This window comes from Dama dama, chromosome 15, assembly GCF_033118175.1.
Source record: "Dama dama isolate Ldn47 chromosome 15, ASM3311817v1, whole genome shotgun sequence".
In the NCBI taxonomy this organism is placed as follows: domain Eukaryota; kingdom Metazoa; phylum Chordata; class Mammalia; order Artiodactyla; family Cervidae; genus Dama; species Dama dama.
Window position 1 is genome coordinate 36,646,081 of NC_083695.1, and position 15,266 is coordinate 36,661,346.

Below are 15,266 nucleotides of genomic sequence, written 5' to 3' on the forward strand. Positions count from 1 at the left end.
GATTAGAAATTAAGTGCACAACAAATGTAATCTGCTTGAATTATCCCAAAACCATCCCCACCCCACCCCGTGGAAAAGTTGTCTTCCACGACATTGGTCCCTGGTGCCAGAAAGGTTGGGGACTGCTGCCCTAGAGGACTGAGGCAGTCCTGAACTTCTTCCAGCTTTACCTCATCCATCTTTTCACTGGAAAAAAAACAAGCCCTGGACAGTTAAGAGGCTCATCAAAGGTCAAGATGTTGCACAGTTAGGAGCAGATTCCCATCCAAAACTCTTTCGAGGACACCAAGCTGACATTCAAATTCTAAGCTCAGACAGGGAAGGGCTCTCCAATCCTGCAACAGGTAATAGGGTTGCTCCACAGGACTCCTGGCGGCCAGTCGCACAGTGCTGGTACCTGAGGGGTGACCCTGGGGACTTCCGACACCAAAGTCACAGCATCTGCTTCTATCAGACATAGTGTGGGAGGAGATTTCCCTGTGTGCATCTGGAACTCCCCCTGGCCTTCCTGCCCTCTCACAGCCTTCTGTCACCGTGAAGTCACCACCTAGGAATCTGCACCTATTTCTGAAGAGGATCTGGACTTCACAGGGACACGCCACTCATTTGCCACACCAGCTGAATAGTTATCCATGCAACAGAAATTTACTGAATGCCCATCCTGGGCCAGGCTCTATTCTAGGCATTGGGAATACAACAGCAAATTTGGCTCATGGAGGTTACATTCTACTCTTGATGACCCACAGCCACAGTAAAAGCAACCCTGACATCCGTTCAGCATAGTTTATAAGGAGCTCTCACATAACCCTCAGATACATCAGGAGAATCCCAAGCTTCTGGTTCTAAGGCTGGTTTCAGGCTTCATCGCCCACCACACTAATTGATGCTGCTTTTTTCCTTCCATAGATTGTTAAATAGCACAGTGAAGTAGTTATTGTTTTAAATATTCTGCAGAGAGGGAGGAGATCAAACTAGTCAATACTAAAGGAAATCAATCCTGAATATTCATTGGAAGGACTGATGCCAAAGCTGAAACTCCAATACTTGGCCACCTGATGCAAAGAACTGACTCCTTGGAAAAGACCCTGATGTTGGAAAAGATTGAAGGCAGGAGGAGAAGGGGATGACAAAGGACAAGATGGTTGCATGGCATCACCGACTCCATGGACATGAGTTTGAGCAAACTCCAGGAGATGGCAAAGGACAGTGAAGCCTGGCGTGCTGCAGCCTATGGGGTTGCAGAATCAGACACAACTGAGCAACTGAACAACAACAGAGAGGGAGATGAGTTCAGTAAGGCTAACTGTCTTGCTTAAAGTCTTAAAGTCCAGTTGAGGCTTGCTTAAAGTCCAGTTGAGCTATTTCAAATCTTAAAAGATGATGCCATGAAAGTGCTGCACTCAATACGCCAGCAAATTTGGAAAACTCAGCAGTGGCCACAGGACTGGAAAAGGTCAGTTTTCATCCCAATCCCAAAGAAAGGCAATGCCAAAGAATGTTCAAACTACCACACACACACACACACACACACACACACACACACACAAAACTACCACACAATTGCACTTATCTCACATGCTAGCAAAGTAATGCTCAAAATTCTCCAAGTGAGGCTTTAACAGTACGTGAACCAAGAACTTTCAGATGTTCAAGCTGGATTTAGAAAAGGCAGAGGAACTAGAGATCAAATTGCCAACATCCGTTGGATCATCAAAAAAAGCAAGAGAATTCCAGGAAAACATCTACTTCTGCTTTATTGACTATGCCAAAGCCTTTGACTGTGTGGATAACAACAAACTGTGGAAAATTCTTCAAGATGGGAATACCAGACCATCTTACCTGCCTCCTGAGAAATCTGTATGCAGCTCAAGAAGCAACAGTTAGAACTGTATGGAACAACAGACTGGTTTCAAATTGGAAAAGGAGTACATCAAGGTTGTATACTGTCACCCTGCTTATTTAACTTATGTGCAGAGTACATCATGTGAAATGCCAGGCTGGATGAAACACATGCTGGAATCAACATTGCTGGAAGAAATATCAATAACCTCAGATAGGCAGTTGACACCACCCTTATGGCAGAAAGTGAAGAGGAACTAAAAAGTCTCTTGATGAAAGTGAAAGAGGAGAATGAAAAAGCTTCAAGTCTAAAACCTAGTAAAATCTGACAACCTCTCCCACCACCCCACACCAAATTGCATCATCATATGAAGATGAGACCACATACAGTAGACATTCACCTGATGCTTTACCTGCACAATATCCTTTCTACTCTTCTTTTTGGAGAACTGCTTCTTCCCACTCTAAAGAACCACATGGTACTGGTACAAGCTGCCAATCACAGCATCCCATCATGCTACCCTATTGGTTGGGCCAATCCTCTAACCCTAGCCACAGTGACTGGGTCTCACATGGACATGTGACCATATTTAAGCCAATCAGAATCCTTCCATGAGATTTTTCTGCCTGGGTTAGTGGACTCAGCTCCCTTTATTCTCTGGTCAGAGGCTGTGAAGACGAAGCCAAGAGGGGCCTGAGGTCATGTTTCAGGATGACATTAATAGAAAAAGCCCATGGCATTCAGGATCAATCACCCAAAGGCCATTTACCCCAATCCATCCCAAGGTTTTGGAATATAATACAATTGATTCCTCTTTCCTGTCTAATACAGTTTGAGCTAAGTTTCTGTTGCTTGAGATCACAGGGGCCTGATCTAATACATAGAGGAATAAATAATAACTGCCTTTCTGTTAGAAATCTCATTTCAATCATTACTTTCAAGTTCTTCTACCACTTCCTCTTAACACAATGAAAATAACCAAACGAGGGCTTCCCTGGTGGCTCAACCGGTGAGGAATCTGCCTGCCAATAAAAGGTCCAGATAACCTCTAATAAATAATAGATAATCCACAACTTGACAATCAGCAGCCAACTGCACACCTCCTACTAGAAACGCCTGGCAGGGTTATTCCTTTTTAGAAAACTCCTTCAGCTTCAATTTCTAACAAGCATACAAAGCCTAAACTCCAAGTGGTATATAAACCCCTCGCTCTGCCTAGATTATCTCTGCATCCCCACCCACCTAGAGCCAATGCCAAAGCCCTGCTCACTCAGGCTGGTCTAATTTCTACAACCTGAAAACACACTGCTCCTCTCACGGTCTCTGGTCTTGTTTCTCCCACCCAAAACTTCCTCCTTTCCCTCTGCACGCTCAGAGAACCCCTTCAACACCAGCCTCAAGCCTCAACCCCTCCTTAAAGTATTCTTCGGCTTCTTCAGCAAACACTACTGTCTCCATCCTCTTAATTCTAGTGAAGCCAAGTCACCAGGAAACTAAAGAGGAGGCAGAGGGCATGAGAGGAGACATTCAGCTCAGGACGCACAGGAGGGAGGGCCAGCCTGCAGTCACCATGTTCTGCCACTCTTGCACCACTTAAGAGGCCTGCTGGGAAAATAGTCTGGGGAGCCCCCCACATGTCGATGGTCACTAGAGCCACCAAGGGCGGAGGAGAGCATGTGGGGAAAGCATGAGGTAGACAGAGTCATGACGATGATGATGTGCGTGCTCGTTCATGTCCGAATCTTTGTGACCCCACAGGCTGGAGCCCAATAGGCTCCTCTGTCCATGGAATCTTCCAGGAAAGAATACTGGAGCGGGTTGCCATTTCCTACTCCAGGGGGTCTTTCTGACCCGGGGAATAAACCTGCACCTCTTGCACTGGCAGGTAGATTCGTTTCCAGCGAGCCCCTGTGGTGTTTCTATCACTCAGTTGATCTGTCTCAGAATGTCACTCTTCTCAGTGTCCCATTCCCCCACCTAGGCAGCGAGCTGCAGGCTGGAATTACATCCTATGCACCCCGACCCTGTCTGCACCAAGCGCAGGATGAGACACTTCGATCCTCCCCAGTCACATTTTGCTTCCCAGTAGTTGAGGCAGGCCATGCAGCCCCATCTCACGGATGAGGACCCTGAGGCCCAGGGCCAGGCAGTTGAGGAGCTTCCAGAGAGAAAACCCAGATGTCGGCAAATGAATCAAAGAGAAAACACAAAGGATCTCATGGGTTCTAAATGAACAAACATGATCCTGACTCAATTGCGTGAAAAACTAGAGACCTGAGCCAATCAGAACAGTACAGTTCTCTCCTCTCTCTACCACCAGCAGGGACAACCTACTCCTTTCTTAAACATTCATGTATTGGGACAAGAGAAAGTTACAAAATTCCACAGAACTCCCAATGCAGGAAATGGCTTGAAGCTGTAATGGGAGGGCCTACCCAGGTAACAGGAAAAACCACCAAGGACAAGGAATCTGGAGCGCTGCGCTTAGCCTGACTCCAGCTCCCTCCTACCCTGCGACTTCCAGTCTGTCCTCAGATCACAGAGACGCCCGGAACCCTGCACAGGCAGAAAACGCACCCCTCATGCCACTGGGTGCCACAGAATTCAGTGAGATACTAAAGTATGCTGTCAGATAGGAAATGCTCAATAGCAATGTACTGTCAATTCTGTTACAGAAGTCCCCCCTGCCCCCAGAACAAAACCACACTGTGGTTTCTTAGTCACCTTCAAACTCCAGGCCTAAGCATGGTAGATCATACACGTCCGGGCTCTCTCTAATTGAGTGTGAGCAGAATAGATGAGTTTGATTTGCTTACCTGACCAGCGCCTCCTAGGCCAGTTTCCCCCAGTTCCAGACCCCACGTGGGGAGCTGTCAGACATCACTTGCCGGCAGCACAACAAAGTCCCACCGCACACAGGTGCCAGCCAGGGGATGGACACTCCAGACCAGGGGTCCACATGGGATGTGGAATCCGCCAAGGGGGCCCTTAACTGGGTGATGGCAGCACCTTGGATGGAGAAACAGTGACAAGGGGGGCCTCCCCTGGAGGCTATGGATCCTTGGGAAGCCAGAAGGTTCCTCCCTGGAGCTCCCACAAGAGCCCTGCACTAAGGCTGTCTGCCAGGCAGAGCTTGCACCTGTGTGCAAAGTGGAATCTGCTGGGAGAGCAAAGACCAGGACACAGGGCTGAGCCTGCCTGGCTTTGGCTCCTCGGGGATGAAACCAATGCTTCTGTCCCTTCAACTTGAGCCGTCCTTTTAGGCACTGAGCTTTGTTCCATAAGAGGGGCTCCCTGGCTACAAGAAAATATGCTGAAAAACCACTGCACAGTAATTCATCCTTTACAAAGATCCCGAGGTTGTGCGGTTTATGTCACACCATGTCATCCCTCATCCCCAAAAGCTCTACATGGCAACTTACCAGGTCAAATGCCATCCTATTTTTTTTCTAAAGTATTAACTAAAATTGGGCTTCCCTCATGGCTCAGTCAGTAAAGAGACCGCCTGCAATATAGGAGTCCCAGGTTCCATCCCTGAGTCGGGAAGATCACCTGGAGAAGGAAATGGCAACCCATTCCAATATTCTTGCCCGGGAATTCCCATGGACAGGGGAGCCTGGTGGGTTATAGTCCATGAGGTCGCAAGAGTCGGACACGACTTAGCGCACAACAACCAAATGAAAATGAACTTAACTTTCCTTTGAAAAGCTACACAGCTCTACACTGTGTTAAAACTAGGGTCTGAAAAGCTGCCCTTGAGAATAAAATCCAAACCTTATTTCATCCTTTCCTTAGAAGTCAGACCAGCTTCCAGAACTTCAGCTCAGAGAAGCCCCACCTTATATACCACGCATGGAAAAGAGAGGGACCTAATTAATGACAATTCATCTATTCCAGAGATTAAAGCTGGCGCTGATTCAAACACATCCCACCCAGAACTTGAGTCTGCATTCTAACTTCTGCCAGTTTCCTTGATCAATTTCTTCCTTCAAACACAGACAGCTAGACAGACAGCAAGGCAATTAAAAAGATACTATGTATAAAATAGGTAAATACCTGGAGAACCTACTGTGTAACACAGGGAATTCTACACAATGCTTTGTGGTGACCTAAATGGGAAGGAAATCTACAAGAGGGGATATAGGATATACCTTTAGCTGACTCACTCAGTAAAGTGAGAAACTAACAGCAAAAACTACTACAACATTGCAAAGCAACTGTACTCCAATAAAAAAAATTAATTAAAAAAAAAAGAAAAAAAAGGAAGAAAAATTACCCCAAAGAGATTTCCCTCTGACCTTATTATCCTCATAGCCACATCCAACAGCTCTTCTTAACATCTTCCAAACCATCATCCCAGGGGAGGACTAGGCTGACCAGCATAAATGATCATAATTGGGGGACAATGCAGATTTGAGAGACGAAAATGCTAGAGTCAGAAACCCACAGTGGAGACAGAAGGGCCACCAATGAAACGATCTGCTGTATAGCCAGCAGTTCAGTCTCTCTCTGTCAGCTGCCTTCACTACAAAAAGTCAGTTGAGATGGCCAATACCCAATCCAGCTGTTACCAGGAACAGCTTATAAAATCATCTCCTTAATAAGTCAAGCTTTTAACAGCCAAATAAACGGGTCTTACCAGCCTGTGTCCCACAAGTTGTTACCGGCAGTTTGTCAGCCCTCTCCATTCACTTTTAAAACAAAGACAAGACATAGAAAAGGTGGCACTTGCTGCTTCCTGGCTCCAAAGGGGTTAAATAAAACAATGGGTCATAATTGGAAACTCCTGGTGCCCAATACTTTGAGCGACGTAACCACTCCAAGCTGGAGTTTTCTCTCTGGCAAAGTAGGAACCATAGCTCACAGAGTGGTAACAATTAAACATGACAAAGCCGAGTGCCTGTCACAACGGTAGGTGCCCAACAATTGCTGGCTCTTCCTTCCTCAGAGCTATGCTTTCTTCCTCAGCTTCCCTGTCTAAAAGCCTGGCTTTCCACAGTCTCCAAACAGCCCAAGCCAAGCCTACCAGTTGTCACCAACACCCAGTAATACCACCCCCCACAACACACACATACCGGAATACTCAGATTCATCATCCACCAGCCAAGGGTACCAGCCACCAGCCTTCCCTCCTCAAACAGCTAGCGCACCCTCAGGGAAGGAACTGAGCCCCAGCAGCTACTACTAAGATTTTCCCATGGTGCAGTGCAACTTCCCCCAACTTTTCCCGGCCCACAGTTTCCAAAGAAACCTAGCAGGCATTGTGCATAATCAACCACAAGTCTCGGCGAGCAAAACAGACTGAGCTCAGAGCAGAGGGAGCTAAGAAAATCAGAAAGGGAAAAGGCACGAGTGGTCCTGAAACCGGGTGCCAGGGACCAAAATTCAGGAGTACCAGCCCTGGGCCGGGTTCTATTCTTCTAGATCTTAACATTGATTGAAGGCTAGCAGAGGTCCTCAAAGGACTGGTGGATGAAGAGTCTTCGAAAAGGGACTGACCGGACATACGACCCGCAGGCTGGACTCGGGGGTCTCTAGTGGACCCCGCCGCGTGCCGCGGCACCTGGAGAATGAAGGCCTACAGTGCCGGGCATTGTTCACAGCAAGGGCGGGATTGGAGGAGGAGGTGGGAAGTGGGGGGGTGGTCTACGCATCAGCCCCTCCCCCGGCGGGCTGAAGGAAAGCAAATTTTCCCCGCGGCCAGCGCCAGGTAGATGAACGGCCCTCGCGACCTCCCCTCTCGGAGAACCGGAGAGAGGAGTCGCGGAAGGCGGATGCGAGGGGCCGGGCAGAGGGGTCTGACACTCACCGGCGCCCTCGGCGGGCTGCGGCGGCCCGACGACGCCGTTCAGGTAGAGGATGGGCAGCAGGTGAGGCTGCGTCTTCTCCAGCGCCGCCCGCAGGTCGTGGAAGTGGTCCCGCTCCTTGGCCAGCAGCAGCTTGAGCAGCAGCTCCGCCTTGGCGCCTCCCGCCTCCTCGTCCAGCTGCCGCCGCTCGCCGGGGCTCAGCGCTCCCGCGGCCTCGAGCAGCCCGAGCACGGCCTCCACCTCTGTCATGGCCTGGGCCAGGCTCTGCTGACACTGGGCGAGCAGCTCCCGGCGCTGGGGCTCCATGGTGGCTGCCGCCCCGCCCCGCCGGGCCGGAGGGCTCCCGGGCTCCCCGAGGCTGGCGGGCGCGCGCGCGCAGGCGGGCAGGCGGGCGGGCGGCGGCAGGACCCGGGCGCCCCGGGGCGGCGAGCGCTGGCGGTGGCCCTAGCGCGCCGGGAGCCGCGAGGCCGCGGGGGCCATGGGCCGGGGCCTGGGCGGGCTGGGGGCCCGGGCGGCGAGCGGCGCTCAGCAGCGGCCGCCTCCCGGGCTCAGGAGCGCAGCCATGTTGGCTGCGGCGGCGGCGGCGGGACTGGAAGAGGAGGAGGAGACGGAGGAGGAGAAGGAGGAGGCGGAGGTGGGGACGGCGGCCGGGGCGCGCCCCGAGGCCCGGCTCCAGCCGGGCATGCTCCCCCTCCCCTCCCCCTTGGTGCGCGCCGCTCTCTCGCCGGCCCCGCGAGAAAAAACTCGCCCCGAAACGTCGGCCCCGGCGCCGCCCCCCGAACACAATCGCAACTCCGAGAGCAAAAGTGGCCCGGTCGTGTGCGCCAGGCCCCCTCGACGGCTCAGGGCCCGCCTCGGCGCGGCCCGGTCCGTGCGCCCCGGCCGGGCTCACCGGGGCCCCGCGGCCGCCGCCCGCTCCGCCATGCCCGCGCCCAGCCGCCGCCGCCGGTCTGTCCCTCCGCCCTCCTCTTTTTTCCCCTCCCTTAGCCCGGCCGGCCTTTCAGGAGCCCGGGCGGCCGGCCCCGAGGGGATGGGCGAAGGGGAGGGGTCCCCACCTCCCCGCCCCGAGCCCGCCTGGGAGGCGGGGACACCGCGCGCGCTGGCCCTCCCGGTCTCCGAGGCCCAGGCTCCACCCGCGGTAGAGTACGCGGAGCTAGGGGCCCGGTGGGAAGCAGCCTGCCCCCTCAGCTAGGCACATGGCCAGCCCCCAAGCTATTGGAGACCCCCTCCAAACAAAACCCTGCCCCCCGGTCTAGCGTTTTCTAATCTGAAATACTCCACAGTCAAGCCTGGAGACAACTGAGGGGATGTCCCCTAAACTTGGCCATCTCCAAATTTAGACCTCCCGCAAATCTGTGAGATATGCCCACTCACTGCAAGGAGCTCTTATATAGAAAATGCTGGTGGTTTAGTCGCTTGCTCGTGTCCGACTCTTGCGACCCCGTGGACTGTAGCCCGCCAGGCTCCTCTGTCCCTGGGATTCTCCAGGCAAGAATACAGTCCCAGGGACAGAGGAGCCTGGCGGGTATTCTTGCCTGGAAAATCCCAGGGACAGAGGAGCCTGGCGGGCTACAGTGCATTGGCAGGCAGATTCTTTACCGACTGAACTAGGAGGGAAGCCCCATATAGAAAATATCCCAATATTATCCCCTGAGACCGGGTTAATCAGGATCTATGCCTCACCTGCGTTTTAGATGGGTTGGTCCCCAGTGCCTAAAGAAGTGGGATGTTGGAGCCAGAGACGGAGGGATGTGTTGCTGGAAGAACAAGAGAGAGGTGGGGTGTGCTGTGGAGCCACTGCATCTTTTTGGCAAGAGAAGTGCTCTCCTTCGTAGATGTCACCCCGGATTCCAGCTAGTCTCAGGAGAAGATAAATCCATGGGCTGCAGAAGCCTTGCTCCCCTGATGGCCTCAGTGAGGATCTACACTTGGGCTCCAAGTCCAAGAAGGTCTCTGCCCTTGCAGACACATACCATTTACCTCCTGACCACAGGAGGAGGTCCTTAAAAGCTGGACTCCCAACTGAGCACTTCCAATAATCCCACCTTGCTAGTGTAGAGTGGAAATCCCAGGGCTGGTGCAAACGTCTCTGTTTCATTTACAAACCCTGGGGATCACAGGTGCCTTTTCTGCTGTCACCCCCACCACCAGCATCACCACTTCCATGCTTCCCCTCAGTAGCACCTTTCTTCCATGCTGCTTCTTTAGGGGGAGGAGTCACTTTTATTTAGTGGACACAAACTCTATGTATAGTGATTAGAACAAAAGTACCAGAGTTTGCACTTCAGTTTTGGATTTCCTTTTAAGTAGCTACACGGTGTGAAAGCAAATCAATTGCCCTGGCTGTTCTCAGTTTTCTCCTGAGAAAAACAGGATGTGGGGGAGAGTGTATCCCATCAGGGGATATGAACAAACTCGAGGGTGTCAGTGAAGATTTTGAAATTATCTAAGCCTTTTTTTGTAGACACATATTGTCTACAATGGGCTTCCCTAGTGGCTCAGGGGTAAAGAATCCGCCTGCCAATGCAGGAGACACAGGTCCAATCCCTGGGTCGGGGAGATCCCCTAGAGAAAGAAATGACTAACCCACTCTCCAGTATTCTTGCCTGAAGAATTCCATGGACAGAGGAGCCTAGCAGGCTACAATCCATGGAGTCACAAAAGAGTCAGACATGACTGAGTGACCAAACAACAAAAACAACAACAAATTGTCTACAATATGTATTTTTCTGGGACAGAAGTCCATAACTTTCGTCGAATTCATTAAGGGCTCCATGACCCAAAGTGGACCCAAAATGGTGGAACTCAACTCTTTTCAGAGGACTCCCTTCTTAGGTAGTCTGGGCTTCTATAACTGAGTAAGGTTCTAGGGGATGGGAAGGCTGTTCTATTGCCCAGTGCCAGGGGTCTAGACAGGCTCCCTCCCTGTCTTTCCCACTCCTGCCCCTGAAAGGTGGCTCCCCCTTCTGGTCACCTGTTCCCCTACATCCTAAATCATCTGCAAAGGCATCCACTCTTTAGGACACACTGGGAGCTCTGTTCCTAGCTGGATTAACTAGAAATCTAGGGGTGGGAGGGAGGTGGAACCGAAGAGGAGAAGTTTGGGAGACTAATTTGGTCTGTGGTTACGACAAACTGTGACTGAGTCCTAGGTCCAAACGGTGCCTGGTAGGAGAGGGCAGGAGGGAGGTACCGTCTCCCAGTAACCCCTAAAAAGAGGCAAGGAGCTTGGGTGCTGTGTCCCTGGAAGTTTTCCCGGTAAGCAGTGAGGAAGTCCATTTGCTATGAGTGCTTTCTCCCAGGGGCTACAGTGTGATAGATGATTACTTTCAGCAGACCCTTTATTGGAAACTCTGGGGTTTTATGCAAAACATAAATTCTGGAGGAAATCATTTACTTTATAAACATCTTCAACCTTAGGAGTTCTTGAGCCAGTGACCTTGATATGACCTTGTATTTCTTTAGCATTTTAACTCCTTTAGGGCATCTTCCCTCACACCATTCCCTTTGTGCCCTGCTCTAAGTTGAATTGTGTCATCCCCCCCTCAAAAAAAAATATGTTTGAGCCCTGACTCACAGCACCTGTGAACATGACCTGATCTGGAAATAAGGTCTTTACAGATATAATCAAATTAAAACAAGGTCATGGGACTTCCCTGCTGGTCCATTGGTTAAGAATCTGCCTTGCAATGCAGGGGTCATGGGTTTGATCCCTGGTCAGGGAACTAAGATCCCAGGTGCCGCAGAGCAACCAAGCCCATGCACACACTCCAGTCCATGTGTCACAATGAAAGATCCCACAACTCAGGCCCGACACAGTCAAATAAATAAATATTTTTAAAATGATGTCATATTGGATTGTTGTTGTCGTTTAGTCACTCAGTCGTGTCCAACTCTTTTGTGACCCCATAGACTGTAGCCCACTGGGCTCCTCTGTCCCTGGGATTTCCCAGGTAAGAATACAGGAGTGGGTTGCTGGATTAGGGGGGGCCCTAATTCAGAGTCTGATGTTCTTAGAGAAGAGGGAAATTTGGACACAGACACACACAAGAATACCATGTGAAGACAGAGGCAGAGGTCAGAGTGCTATATCTACAAGGCAAAAAACGCCAAGGATTGCCAGCAATCTCCAGAAGCTGGGAAAAGAGACCTGAAATAGACTCTCTGGCAGAACTTCCCAGAAGGAACCAATTCTGCCAGCACCCCTATTTTTGACCTTTGGCCTCCAGAACTGTGCGCTAACAATTATCTATCATTTTAAGCTCCCCCAGCAGTTTGTGGTAACCCACTCCAGTATTCTTGCCTGGAGAGTCCCATTGACAGAGGAGCCTGGCGGGCTAGAGTCCATGGGGTAGAACAGAGTCAACACGGCTGAGCGATTGAACAACAGCAGTTTGTGGTAACTCAGTACAACAGTCCCAGGAAACTAATACAGTCTCGTTACAGTGGACAAAGATGGGTGTCCCCATTTTACACATCACCTGGTCACCTTACTCTTCTTCTGCCTAAGAATTTCTCTATAGATTTCCTCCTTCTGATCTTAGAGGAAGAGGGCCTTTCCTCCTTGACAACAGCCCTCTAGACTCTGGAGAGAATCTTTGCACCCCCTCCCTGCACACAGACACACACTCAAATGGCCTTCCTTCCCTTTGTCAACGAACAGGCCTGAGTCTCCCCATTCTCAAAGGGGCCCTTCCATCTCTCGTGTCCTCAAGAAAGAACCAGTGCCTGACAACAGAACCTCCACACGCTCATGGACCCCATATCCCTCGGTTGGCGCTTTGCAATCTGACTTCTGAGAACAATTCTCCCCTAGAGAACTGCTCCCCCCACTTAGATCTCCTGACACCACCCCAAGGCCTTTCCTTAACTCTGGAGCAGAACAGACTTGAGTTCAGATCCCAACACTGACACTCACTCCCTCGATATCCCTGGGCTAGTTAACGTTTTTGAGCCTCCATTTCTGCACCTCAACCTTGGGAGTGAACATCCCCCTTTGGTGGAGTTACTAGGAGTATTCAGTGATAGGACTTATAAGAAGCCCTCAGTATGTGGCAGGCATATGAACCCCGTAACGTAGTGCTTGATCAGGCAACTACAGCAGTCGGAATGCCTGATTTATTTACTTTTCTAATATTTACTTGGCTGTACCAGGGTTTAGCTGTAGCATGCACATTCTTAGTTGTGGTATGTGGGATCTAGTTCCCTGACCAGGGATCAAACCTGGGCCCTCTGCATTGGGAACATGGAGTCTTAGCCATTGCGTCACCAGGGAAGTCCCTAGAATGCCTGACTTATAGAATGGCTTTGCACCTTATTAGCTGGGTTGTTGTTGTTTAGTCACTAAGTCATGTCTGACTCTTTTGTGACCCCTGTGGATGGTAGCCTGCCAGGCTTTTTTGTCAATGGAATTTCCCAGGTAAGAATACTGGAGTGAGCTGCCATTTCCTCCTCCAGGCGAATCTTCCCAACCCAGGGATAGAACCTGGGTCTCCTGCATTGCTGGTAGATTCTTTACCACTGAGCCACCTGGGAATCCTATTAGCTGGATGACACTGGATAAACCTCTTTGTGCTTCAGTCTCTTCATCTGTCGATGAAGGATAGTGTCAAGAATTATATCAAAAGAGTTAATGCTCAATTAATAGCAGGTGCAGTGTTCTTTTGGCCTCCACCGTCTCATCTGTCTGAAAGGAAAGACTCCCTGTAGCATGTAGCAACAGGTTTTCAGCAGTTGTTTTTAGGCTTCTGAAAGAATGGTGTGGGTTCCAGCAGAAAGACCTCTATTTCACTTCTGTTCAGAGGACAGGTGAGGACAGGGGCCCTTTCTCTGTTGTTCTCTGCTGTACCCACCTCCCACAACCCCTGACATGTGGTGGGTGCTCAACTGATACTCTTTAATTAATGAGTGAACAGAATGAATGAATGAATGAACAAAAGAGTTGTGCACTAAGGCCCTGCTTCAAAAAATAATATCTGCTTAAAAAAAAATGGAAAGATGAGGAAAGAGAGCATCTGAAAAAGGAGCAGCATCAGAAGCATCATAAGAGAGGTTGTATTCTTGCTTGGAAAATTCCACGGGCAGAGGAGCCTGGCAGGCTATAGTCTGTGGGGCCGCAAAGAGTCAGACATGACTGAGTGACTGAGCACCAAGAGACAGTCACATCTGCAGGCAGGGGGAAGGCTGGGAGCTCCAGGCAGAGCCACCACCCCTGGAGGGCTAAGCACCAGGACCCCATCCTCTCCTGCATTGCCCTGCCCTGTCCTGCATACATCCTTGGCTCACAAGACCCCACTAACGATGCTTCTGCTCAGAAATCCATTCCCCAGCTTAGTGTAGCCCTGAGGTTGGGCATGGCCCACTCCAGGTTTCTGCAAGCACAGTCTTACCGAGAATTTTAACCCTTTGATTCAGAGTTGGTTCTTTGCATTTCAACTTAGATGTTACCAGCTTTAGGAAGGTAACATGCTTTACATGCCTTCCTGACTTCCTCTCGAAAGGGCTAGATGTTTCTGCTCCTAGCTACACTGCAACTTTTTACCTCCCCTTTATTAACATTTATCAACACTCATCCTCAAAATTGCTTTCCAGGTGAGTCAGTGGTAAAGAATCTGCCTGCCAGTGCAGAAGACGCAGGTTCAATCCCTGGATCAGGCAGATCCCCTGGAGGAGGAAATGGAAACCCACTCCAGTATTCCTGCCTGGAGAACCGCATAGACAGAGGAGCCTGGCAGGCTACAGTCTATGGGATCACAAAGAGTCAGACATGACTAAGCGCCCAAGCATGTATGTGCATCCTCAAAACTGCCAGTGTACTTCTATCACCTTGGTACACAGAATGCACCCTCACAAAGATGTCCATGCCCTAGTCCTCAGAGCCTCTAAATATGAAATATATTATGTTCCACAGCTGAAGGGACTGAGCTGTGGAGATGTGACTAAAGTAACAGACTTTGAAATTGGGAGCACAGCCTAAATTATCCAGGTGGGCCCAATCTAATCAAAGCAGAGGATTTTCTCAGGCTGGAGGCAATAGTAGGGGAAACTGGAGAGATTCCAAGCATAAGAAGGATGTGACATGCCATTGCCAGCTGAGCTGTAGGAGTCCACATGCAAAGGGGACACAGAGAAGGTCTAGGAACGAAAGGTGGTCCCCAGCTGGCAAAATAATAGGGATAGCAGTCTTGCAATAGCAAGAAACTAAATTCTGCCAACAATCTGAATGAGCCTGGAAGTGGATTCTTCCCATGACCGACCAATTAGAGCCCACCTGGACAACACCTTGACTTTTACCCTGGCAAGACCCTGGGTAGAGAAAACCAGTCCAGGTGTCTGGACCTTGGACCCACAGAGCTGTGAGATCTTAGATGTAGGTTGTTTTAAAGTCTGTAGCAATGTTGTTATGGCAGCAGAAGACTAACGATCCTCAAAGACTATGAGCTCTTCTGGGACAGAATCAATAGCCACTATCCACTATAGAATCCCCAGTCCCTGCCAGAGTGCCTGCCCCCTGGTAGGCACTCAAAAAAACAGTTGTATGTACCAACGGAAACCTGCTTCTCCACCAGGACTGACTATGGGGGTAATTTTTTATGGTGTCTTTGGAAAACAGAATCCAG

General features: G+C 50.3%; 1 protein-coding gene across 2 annotated transcripts in view; it reads right to left on the reverse strand.

The window, feature by feature from the left end:
• The window catches only part of DLG5 (discs large MAGUK scaffold protein 5), a 119,724-nt gene extending 111,755 nt beyond the window's left edge, over positions 1-7,969 (reverse strand). For both annotated transcript variants that reach the window (XM_061161911.1, XM_061161910.1), the window contains exon 1: positions 7,650-7,969. In XM_061161911.1, coding sequence (XP_061017894.1) covers positions 7,650-7,953 — 304 coding nt within the window. In that variant the 5' untranslated portion in view covers positions 7,954-7,969. The remainder of the gene's footprint in view (positions 1-7,649) is intronic.
• Positions 7,970-15,266: the final 7,297 nt, after the last annotated feature.